We start from the raw sequence: 12,235 nt of genomic DNA, 5'->3' as shown, positions 1-12,235 counted from the left end.
AACATTTTTGTAGGTATCATAAGTATTAACTCAAACTCCTCTCCTTTCTCCTCGGGATTTGCATTTATATCCCAACATGCTTTTTTGTTCTCATTTCAGAATAGGTTTACCTCTTTAATTTGCTTGTTTCCCATTTTTATTGCTGCCCAACTGAACTTTTGTGTTATCTTAGTCCATTAATTTTCACCTCTTCTGTATGTTTAAATAATGTTCTTTCACTGTCTCACATTGTAGTCAATACATAAGTTCACATTTCTCCAATAAAAAATACATGCAAAATAAAACAAGAAACATGCAAACATCTACTTTAGATACTGCTGCTTCTTATAGCCTCATTCCTGTCCCCATCTCTTCTTTATTATTTGAGATGTTTAACAACTGACTATACTTACATTCTCAATTTTGTTATTTCAATTTTATGTCTCAATCCTTCATTCCTATTATGTGGCTTCTAATATTATAACAAAAGTCAAACACCTTTAAACTTTCCATTTCCTTCAGATCTAGTTGAGACTGGTGAAAATCATCAATTTTAATCCCTAAGCCTTTTCAGTTTATCTGGACTTTCGCAGAGCACCAGTGTTCTTGATTATCTTCACTACAAACTCCACCTCCCATTTATACACATAAAGCGTAAGTTTGAGATCATATGGGAACTTTCTTCATTTCATACTCATCAACCCAGAAGTGACATTCAACTCTTTCTAGAGTCCCACAAAACTGTCAGGTAAAATCCACTGAAACAATATATTTGCGTGTGTACTGGAATTATTTGAAAGATTGATAAAGATTTTTTTATAACAACAAGAAAATTCTACACTACCAGGATCAAAACATAAGTGTCCTAATCTCCTAATCGAGGAATCCAAATGAGAATTCAATCTTTATTTTGTTGAATTTCTTCATTGCATATAATTCATTGTATATAATCCTTTTAAACATTTTGATATTCTTGAAAAGTTCTTCTTTTCTTAACTCTTCCTGAATTAGTCATGAAGTCTCCTACATAGGAGGCTCATGGACTCCTTTTTCTGGCCTGCCCTTTCCACATCAGCACCTGATAACAATTTATTCCAGCCAAATTATTATTTTTTCCTTAATTTCCATTTATCTGTAGAAATAACCATTTTCTGTTTGTTTAAATTTATTATCTATATGCTATTGAGTCCCAAATGGTATAGAACAGATCTTAGTCTATAATACCAGTCCAGTATTGTCAATTGCTTATTATACATTTACTGAGAGATGCTCTGTGGACACGTCAAGCTTAACATAATCAAATCAAAGTTATTATCCCCTCTCACCATATCTCTACTCAAATCCACACTCCTATATTCTCTATTGCAAAATTGAACCACCATTCATATCCATCACTTCCAAACAGTTTTTAAACCTTATCTATTTTAATTGTGTAAATCTTAGAGTTTATTCCCTTTTCTTCATATCTAACAACTTAATTAACTTTCCAGGATCCGTTCTTTACATTTACCAATCCATCTTTTCATCCGAACTTGTTTTGGTTGAGAATGCAAAGTTGATCATATGGCTTATCTATTTTTTTTTTTTTTTACTTTTCCATTACCCCTTTTGGTTCAGTAGGGTAGATTTCTTGCCTACCCATCACAAATGCAAATAAAACTTGTAATTAAAAAATTATTTGATATTAAATTTGATCTTTTCTTCTTTGCTTTATTATCTGTTCCACAAATTATTTTCCCATTCTCATCTCCTACTACTTGCCCTAATACACCTTTATTGAACTTGATTCCTTGCGCTTCTATGATACCCAGACTACATCATCCCAATGTCTTTTACATTGTATTCTATTTAACTAAAATGTTCCTTTTTATCAATCCTTTCTTGTTTTTGTTTTTTGATCTGAAGTTTTCACTTAGTATTCTCCCTCCAGGCCCAAGCAGATGTACTTCCTTCTCTCAGATTGTCTTATTATTAGGATATGCCTTTACAATAAAGAAATGCATAGTATCAAAATAATATCTCACTGAACTTGTATCATTTAAGGATACAACACAAGTTTTTTTTTTCAATTCTATTTTATTCTGGGATTAGTACAGAGGTTAGTACATAGGTCAGACTGAATATACATCTGTCTAAAAAATTAAGTATGACAAGATGTCTTTTTGTTTCATTGGTCAGTTAAGAATCATTAAACATCTACTGTTTATGGAGATTTAAACTAGATGGTAGAGGAAGGAAGGAAGATATTAAAATAAAATTTAATTAAAATGTCTGGTTTCAATAAGTGCTTGATAGTTTCCCCTTTCTAAATTAGTGAGGGTGATTTATATAGCTTGGCTCAGAACTCTTATTAAATCTGTAGATTGAAAACCATGTCACAAGACTAATTCTTTGTTAAAGTAGTAAAAAGACTGTGTTATGAACACTGGGACTATTCAATAAATATTAATTGCAGTGTATTTCATATCTTGACCAAAATACCCAAGGACTTCTTGCCTACCCATCACAAATGCAAAACTTGTATTTAACAAATGATTTGATATTAAATTTGATCATTTTTTTCTTTGTAAATATTAAAGCAACAATGAACTTGAATTTCAGTTAGTGTGGTCTTGAAAAGTCATATTGGTGTTAGAACTTCCTTTCATAAGCAAGAGTCTGTTTCCAAAGTTCAAACATACATGCATTCTTCAAGGAGAAATAAAAATGTCTAAGAGTTAAGTTGCTTAGAAATGATGCCAATTTTCCTTTTAGATCAAGACGAATGTGCTATTTATGGTACCTGCAGCCAGACCTGCATAAATACACATGGCTCCTATGCTTGCAGTTGTGTGGAGGGCTATCTAATGCAGCCAGACAACCGGTCTTGCAAAGCCAAAAATGGTAAGTGAATTTTTTTTTTGTCCCGAGTTCCTTGTTTCTTTTACACAGCTCCTTTTCATTAGAAATGAAGTACAGCAATATGGATTTGGAAGGGTAGAGGTTCCTTCATTTCTATACACTGATCCATAGTTAGAAATCCAGAGCCCTTCTTTCAGCTGTCACTGATTATTATAAAACTCTTTCCATTACAGAAAGTTTCTAATGAGCCAAAACCTGTTAGAAAAAGATGGATTAATTGGTTTGAATTACCCATCTCTTTCCTGGAGTAGTAAAATTAGATTCCTAACAGGTTTCCATGAGCTCCTACTTTGCCTACAAAATTCATCCTTCACATGATAATGTTATCTGCTAACCAATAAACCAGATCATATTCTTCTCTCCTTTAAAATCTCTCAATAACTTTCCCCCATCCTGAGAATAAAATGTGAACTATAAGGGCCTAATTATCAGGCAATTCCTTTTTATAATTTCACCTCTCTCTGCTCTCTCTTCATCAGTATCAACCATACTTGTTTCCTTCTCCTTCTTCAACTAGCTTGGTCTTGCCTGAGGTCATTTCATTTCCTATTTTGTCTGGCTGCAATGTTTTTACCTATAATATTCACCTTAATATCTCCTTCTTATCATTCAATTCCCAGCTAAAATGTCCAATTTTAGAAGGAACTTTCTTATCTATTCTATTTAAAGGTGAACACCCTTCTCAACATTATATTTGCCAGTTGTATTTATTTATAAACACCTACTGTATTGCTATGATCCAAGTTCTGTTTTCCTTATAACATTACCATTTTAAAATACTCATTTAGGTATCTGTTTGCTTATTATATGATTTCTCCAGAATAACAGAAAGGAAGAAACAAAGGGAGAAAAGGAAAGGAAAAGGAATGAAGTTTTTTTTTTTTTTTTTTCTAATTAAAAGTACCAAAATGAGTGTTTCACTCTGTTTGGGGGGCGAAATATTTGAGATTGAACTCAGGCGCACTCACTCAACCACTGAGCCATATCCCTGAACCTATTTTTGTGTTTTATTTAGAGACAGGGTTCCACTGAGTTGCTTAGTATCTCACCTTTGTTGAGACTAGCTTTGAACTTATGATCCTCCTGAGCCACTGGGATTACAGGTGTGCACCACCACAGCTGGCTGAGCGCTCCACTTTTCTTTTTTTTTTTTTTTTTTTTTTTAAAGAGAGAGTAAGAGAGGAGAGAGAGTGAGAGAGAATTTTTAATATTTATTTTTTAGTTCTCGGCGGACACAACATCTTTGTTGGTATGTGGTGCTGAGGATCGAACCCGGGCCGCACGCATGCCAGGCGAGCGCACTACCGCTTGAGCCACATCCCCAGCCCCAAGCGCTCCACTTTTCAATGTTTGAATTTCATATTTCAAAACTGCCTTTTGCTACTTACCTGTGAATAAATGTTTTTGGTTTCTACATAGTTTTCATCTGCATTAAACACTTAGTACATATTTTTGATCAGCTAATGAAATAGCTTTGAGATGTACTAAAAACTATAAGAAGATACTTATTTTTTTGATGGGTTGAAGTTGCTTGGGAAGACTACTACTACATGTGGTATTCCATTTGCCTTCTTCTAAATTCCCTTAATTCTTTTTTCGTAATTTGTTTTAATTAGTTACACATGACAGTATAATGACCTTGACATATCATACATTTGAATCAGATGAGATGTAATATCTCATTTTTCTGAGTATACAGGTTGCAGAATCACAATGGTCATGCAGTCACATATATACATACAGTAATAATAATGTCTGTTTCATTCTACTAGCCTTCCTATCTCCCCAACCCCTCCCCTCCCCTCCCATCACTTCTCTCTACCTAATCTAGGGTAACGCTATTCTTTTTTTTATCCTCACATCTTCATACATGTATTTCGTATAACAGTGAGGGTCTCATTCCACCATCCATGCAATTCCCTTTCTCCCTCCCTATCTCCTCCCACCCCTCTTGCCTATGTGGAGGTAATCTTCTTCCCATGCTCTTCCTCTCTTCCCGATTTTGAGTCACCCCCCTTATATCGGAAAAGACATTCAGCATTTGTTTTCCTGGGATTGGCTAATTTCACTTAGCATAATCTGCTCTAATGCCATCCATTTCCCTGCAAATGTCAAGATCTTATTATTTTTTAGTGCTGAGAAATATTCCATTGTGTATATATGCCACATTTTTTTAATCTATTCATCCATTGAAGGGCATCTAGGTTGGCTCCACAGTCTAGCTATTGTGAATTGTGCTGCTATAAACATTGATGTGGCTGTGTCCCTGTAGTATGCTGTTTTTAGGTCTTTTGGGTATAGTACAAGAAGAGGAATAGCTGGGTCAAATGGTGGTTCCATTCCCAGCTTTCCAAGGAATCTCCATACTGCTTTCCAAATTTGCTGCACCAATTTGCAGTCCCACCAGCAGTGTATGAGTGTACGCTTTTCCCTGCATCTTTGCCAGCACTTGTTGTTGTTTGTCTTCATCATGGCTGCCATTCTTACTGGAGTGAAATGGTATCTTAGAGTAGTTTTAATTTGCATTTCTCTGATTGCTAGAGATGATGAGGGTTGTTTTTTTTTTTTTTTTTTCGTATATTTGTTCATTGATTGTATATCCTCTTCGGAGAAGTATCTGTTCAGGTCCTTGGCCCGTTTGTTGATTGGGTTATCTATCTATCTATCTATCTATTTATTTATTTATTTATTTATTTTTGGTGTTTAGTTTTTTGAGTTCTTTGTATACTCTAGAGATTAGAGCTGTATCTGATGTGTGAGGGGTAAAAATTTGTTCCCAGGATGTAGGCTCCCTATACACCTCACATATTATTTCTATTGCTGCAAAAAAAACTTTGTAGTTTGAGTTTATCCCATTTGTTGATTATGAAATTCATCTGGAAAAATAAGAGACCCAGAATAGCTAAGGCAATTCTAACCAGGAAGGGTGAAACAGGTGGTATCGCTAAACCAGAACTTAAACTATTTGCTACAGAGCAATAATACCAAAAACAGCATGGTACTGGCAACAAAACAGGCTGGTGGACCAATGGTACAGGATAGAGGACACAGACACTAACCCACAAAACTACAACTACCTTATATTAGACAATGATGCTAAAAGCATGCACTGGAGAAAGTATAGTATCTTCAACAAATGGTGCTGAGAAAACTGGAAATCCGTATGCAACAAAATGAAATTGAATCCCTCTCTCTCACCATGCACAAAAGTTAACTCAAAATGGATCAAGGATCTAGGAATTAAACCAGAGACTCTGTGTCTAATAGAAGAAAAAGTAGGCCCTAATCTCCATCACGTGGGGCTAGGCCCCTATTTCCTTAATAAGACACCTATAGCACAGGAATTAGAACCAAGAATCAATAAATTCCCTTAATTCTGATTTCATGTCATCTTCAAATTATAATGCATTGATAAATTAATGAATGTTTTCCCTCCTCCAATCCCTTAGTAGCCCTCGGTGAATTAGGCATGGGGTAGAATTCTTGTTTCTGAAGCCAAATTGAGCAAAGCATTGAATTTGCTCAGCAAGCTGTTGCTGCTGGCTCTCTTTACATATAAACTCATTTTATGTTCAGCAATTTCCCTGAAATAGTATACTTGATCATTTAGAAAACATACTTATGTAGAAAATCTCAGAGAAAGAAGCCATCTTTTACTTCTTGGAATTACTGACTTGTTGCTTATGAAGTCTTTCTTACTTTATAGGGAAATCCTGGAGAAAATTAGGTTATATTATATACTCCCCTTTTTCTCAACACTGAGAATTCTGAATTATTACACTGATGGACTCAGGAAGTAAAGGGCTTGTTCTTGTTTTGCCTATTGATTCACACAATATTGCTATGGATACTCTGGGAGAATGCAGTGTGATAAACCCAACACCAAGAAGCCCTTCCTCTTCTTCTACACAAGCAGGTTGTCTTACATTAATATGTCACCAGAGAAGAAGGGTACATGATATCTCCTTGCTACATCAAGGGCATTTGATGACTAGAATTGATGATGACATATACAAATCACTTCACCTCTAGGTCCTTAACTTGGTTACATTATTGATCAACAAAGTTTAATAAATACACAGTTGTTATGGGAATGTCGTAGTTTACAGTTGAAGGAAAATGAATTGCTAATAATTTGAACATAAGTCTATAAAAAACACTAACTAGTTCTGGGGGGTCACATGTGTATCCAATGCATTGTATAATTCAAGGGGAAAAACTATCAGTTTTGTTTTAGTTGTATTTATAGCAAATGCACCAGAGGAACTTTTTTGGCTTTGGTGCTATGTAAACTTCCAGTTAATGAATCAGGTTATAAAATCTTGTGGTGATTTTGTTATATCATTGTGTTACTAGCACTAGGAAAATATTATAAGTTAAACTTATATTGTCTGAAGCTTCTTCCAGTCCTGCTTTTGGTTAACTGACTGAGATTGGCCCCTCTTTTTACTTTTTTTTTTTTTTTTTTTTTCCTACAATGCCATCCTATTGGACTCTAGAACCTGACATTCTCTGAATCAAGCCAGAGTTCCTGGGCTTTCAGCTGCTGGGGATTGTGGGAAAATAGGGGAGGCCAGAATGGTATGAATAAGATACTGGATTTGTGTAAAAGACCTTCAAACCCAGATGATGCAATGAGAAGCTAGAACTAGAACCAGGAAGTGGGATCTGCAAGGACTATGCAAAATGATAGATGGGATCAAAGTTCCTAGAAGTGGGTCTTTATGTGAATAGGCACCATCAATTAGCGGTAACCTGCTTATGAAGGTGCTGAAGTCATTCATCATAAATTAATATCATGTTTTCTTTTAACTATTTACCTCAAAGCATTCCTATAGGGTCTTATTTTCAATGTGACAAGTGATAGTAATTACGTATTTTAATCTAAATTAGTTGCATATATCAGCTTTATAATATAATACCTGAACCCAAGTAAAATGTATAAGCCTTATGAGCATCTTTAAGAAATAATCCTGGTTAGAGAGAGGGAATTTTAGGCACTGAGGCAGATGCAGGAGCAAAGATTAATGTCAGATAGAAAGGCTTTTTATTCCTATTAACTCATGTAACATTTTTTTTTCTTTCTACACTTAACTAAGGTTGACTCTGACTACTAAAATAGAGTCAACCATTTCAGAGTTGGAAGAAATTCAAAGGTAATCTAGTCAAACTGTACACTTGAAATTGTATACTTACTGACACAGAAAAAGTATTTCCCCAAAGAAAGGAAGTCTAAATCATACATTTAAAAAATAACTTCAATTTAAATGTATGCATTTTAATAATTCTATCATATAGAAGAAGACATAATAAAATTTTAAAATCACATTTTGTGAGGCAAGTGTTCATTACTTTGGAATGGAATAAATTTAAAAAGCTAGTAATTTTCTAATTAAATAGACTTTTCATTCAGAAAAATAAGTTAAGACAACCATTTACAGGTACAAAGTAAATTTCCTGCAAATTTTTACTTTGAGAATATAGTTCTAATAATGACAACATATTTGAAAATAAAAGTTTTAGTTTTCAATATAACTTTATTTTATTTTGGAAGTACTGGGTCTTGAACTCAGGCCCTCTCACATGGAAGTGCCCTACAACTGGGCTACATCCCCAGACCTCAATACAACTTTCTTTTTTTTTAACTGAGACTGATTTTGATCAGGAAATATATGTTGGTTGTGGGCACCTGGGGCTGAAAGCAGGCTTATGTAGAAACAGTAGGGAAAAAAAAGTAATAATGATGATTTTAACTGAAAAACTGTTGGCAGCTTTCCTCCTGATGAATTCAGGCTCATTGGACTATACTTTCCAAGATCCAACCACTTGCTAACCTGCAGGCATTTACCTCAGCATACAAATTCTCCCAGACCACTAGGGCTCTATTGATTATACTGAAGTAGTTGCACTGTATAAAGAACTGTAAATTTTATGCCCATCACTGTAGAGGCAGTATCAAAAGGCACCCTAAGAGCAATGAGAGCAGTGAAAGATGAGATTATTAGATAACTTCAGGGTTCTATTACAGCTTATATGTTACTGTTCATTGATTCAGGGGAAAAAATGAAAGAAAAAAAAGGACTATTTAGACAATAGAATACTTCACTGTAATAATAGGAATCATAATCCCTGTATAATCCAAGGCATTACACCTAGACAATGTTAGGGAGGGAATGTTTTTATATTACATGCTGTTGTGGTTTTTTTTGCTATGATTCTTAAAAAGACATTTTCCTACTTCAAAATTCTAGGGATAATTTAATATCTACTAATACATAGTGTAATTTTTTTGGTGGGGTGGTGGAAGAATCACCTCCATTTGCTGCCAGGGCTGGATCGGATTGTAGAGAAATAAGAAGTTTCTGTATAGCAAAAAAAAACAACCCTCTGCCTCACATTATCATTCTCTCATCAGTGCTACAGTATGTTTAGTATTCAGTTATTAAAAGTTCTTTCGGCTGTATGTGATCATGCACTCCTATAATTCCAGTGACTTGGGAGAACAAGTCAGGAGGACTGTATATTTGAGATCAGCCTCTGCAGTTTAGTAAGGCCCTAAGCAACTTAGTGAGACCTCATCTCAAAATGTACAGTGATAGAGCACCCCTGAGTTAAATCTCCAGTATACCCAGAAAAAAAAAAAAAAAGCTCTTCTCTTGCTATTTTTAGAAGGAGTCCTATATCAAATTATAGAGTAGGTAGGATCAGAAGGGTAAAAAATTAAATCATACTAACCTTTGTAATTTATGAGACTAATGTATCAAATCTTTTCAGAACACCATCTGAATAACAATGACTTCCTGAAAAATGAAAGATATGCAAATATATACCATTCAATGTTTGTTTTTAGTTTTGTTTTTGTTTTTGTTTTATAGAGCAGAGGTTTAGTTGTGGCATAATTTGTCTTTTTATTGGGCCACAACTGTGAATGGCACTTGATGATATGATGGTATATGTAAAGGCTTTTAGCTAGGAGTAAGCCTAGTAGACCTTCACTATCATAGTAATACAGATTAGTTTTTCTTTAGTATGATACACAAACATTGGTCAAATTATGAACACTATGATAAATAGTAAATTGCAGAAAAAATAGCTTCATGCCTGGAATACAGTAGGCACTTGACAACTGCTTGTTAAATGCTTTAGAAATTTCTCGATCATTTAAAAAGCAGATTGAGGGTACTAGGATGTCGAGACTCAAGAATAGTAGACTCAGAAAATTGGCAGGGATTCAAAGGAGAAACACGTTTTGCCAGTTTTTTCCTAATATTCAGGACTGACTCTAATGGCCTCAAGAAGTCGTTCAGGAAGCTCTGCAAAATCTCCTTTATTTTGTCTTCTCCACTAATGTCTCCCTTTGAGACAAACCAATATCCAAATGGAATGTGTGCTACCTGGGCAAATATGGCTGCAGGGCAAAACTATCTACCATCAGACTATATTGCCTAAGCTTCTGCCTGTAGAAATTCTAGAACTTCCCAGGATGCTTTTGAAATCTTGACCTGGGAACTTATCCATTGAAACTGTTTCTCTGTTTTATGGAGTTATTCTTACCCCATCCCTTCTCTGGCTCATCACTGAGTTGGGAATTAAATTCCATGGAAAGAAAAGGCAAGGATTTCTGCTGGCATTGCGGTCACCCAAATTACACATTTTTTTTCCCTACCCAAACACTGTTAATGAGTATGATACTGCTGGAGTGTAAAGACTCCTCATGAATATTCTATGCTGGCTTTAATTTTTTTTTCTTTGTTTGTGTTTTGCTAGAGGACATCGTCTTCACAGTCTAGCACCTTTCTTGACATTTCTAATCTTTTTTCTCTAGCAACTGGAGTTGCAAGATTGGGAATAGAGAACACAATCAGGGGGTCTGATGTATTATCACACCTTCCATTTACTCATAGTCTATGAAAATATCAGACATGGAAAGAATGCCTATCTCTCACTATCTTTATAATTTATATCTTTATAGAAATGTAGCTGAGGACTACTTTGGGCATGAAGAATTACATGACTTATATTTAAAGGCTTTAGATTTGACATTAAATAAACTGATTTTACAAATGACATGGCATATACGCACACATTTCTATCATGTTACTTAATGTTTTATGGAATAGTCAAGCGACTAATTAAATCCTCAGTGTACAGTGTTCAATAAAGCATATCTTTCTTACAATTAAGTCTCTTTTCTTAATATAAAATTGGATAAATCCCAGGAAAAATAAAAAGAAATGAATCACATTCGGATTCATATAAATTACAAGTGTTTACACAGATGAGGCAAGGATATACAAATGCATATTCCTTCATTTGGGAAAAATGTAGATGTCCATAACTACTGAAATCCCCAAGAAAGAGAAAATTAATAACCAAGAAGCTGACAGAATAATTTTTTCTTTTCTTTAAAGAAAAAAGATGGTGATCTTTGTGGGGTTAGTTGGTTTGTTTTTCTTTTTTTTTTTTTTTTCAAAGAAACTTCAAGCCATGGCTTGTATCAATTTTAATCAACAGGGAATAAAACTATCTGGAGTAATTATATGAGTTAGAGTGTCCAGTGGACACTCTGTTCCCTGGAGATCATACTTTCTCTTGACTGGAATAACTAATATTCTGCATATTCCCTCTAGTCAAGCTGCCAAGAGTCTTTTAGTCATAAGAAGAGGAAATCTGTTATATTGATTTTGCTTTTAAATGTATGAGCACTAAGACTTAGCACTAAGACTCACGTAGCACTGAGAATTCTGCCTGTGCCTTCCGTGAAATATCATCCTGACCACATTACTAAATAAGTTATATTTTAATACTCTGGAGGTTTAGAACAACACACCATTAAATTACAAAGAACATATCCTGTAACATAGCCAGAAGTTTGGTATATCATCAGCATTGAGAATTTAGAGTACTTAATCTATCTCTATAATAGCAATGTAGACAATTGCGAACTTAAATGTATGTTATTCTTTTACATCATTTGGCAGCCCTGTCAGAAAAAAAAGTGAAATAGATTAAATGACCTTTTCTTCCTCCTTAACATGAGTTTTCATGTTTACCTCCTTCCTCCTTATTCTTAAGATGATGATCTTATTTAATATTTCCCTGAAAAAAGACAGCAATTAAAAGAGAACTTTCTCATTCCAACTCCATCAATCTTCCCGTCTGTGTGAATCTAGAACCAATCTTTCCACCCTGAATTCAAAAACAAATGCTGATTTTTATCCTATTAAAGATTAGTCCTGCAATTGTAAGCCAATCCCATCTTCTCTCACCTGTTTCAAGATTAGTTTCACACAATTATTTTCCTTATTCCTTGAAACCACTAATATTTTTCATTCCTTTGCATCATTTCCTTCAG

At 34.5% G+C, this 12,235-nt stretch overlaps 1 protein-coding gene across 1 annotated transcript in view; it reads left to right on the top strand.

Annotated features, from left to right (window-relative positions):
* Window positions 1–12,235, top strand: part of LRP1B (LDL receptor related protein 1B) — a gene marked incomplete at its 3' end in the record, with an annotated part of 1,847,377 nt that overhangs the window by 864,073 nt on the left and 971,069 nt on the right. The window contains exon 5 of the mRNA XM_081262419.1: window positions 2,734–2,862. Coding sequence (XP_081118545.1) covers window positions 2,734–2,862 — 129 coding nt within the window. The remainder of the gene's footprint in view (window positions 1–2,733; window positions 2,863–12,235) is intronic.

This window comes from Spermophilus citellus, assembly GCF_964194105.1.
Source record: "Spermophilus citellus genome assembly, chromosome: 11".
NCBI classification, from domain to species: Eukaryota; Metazoa; Chordata; class Mammalia; order Rodentia; family Sciuridae; genus Spermophilus; species Spermophilus citellus.
Note: the sequence above shows the minus strand (reverse complement) of the source record. Positions and strands in the feature narration are given on the sequence as shown.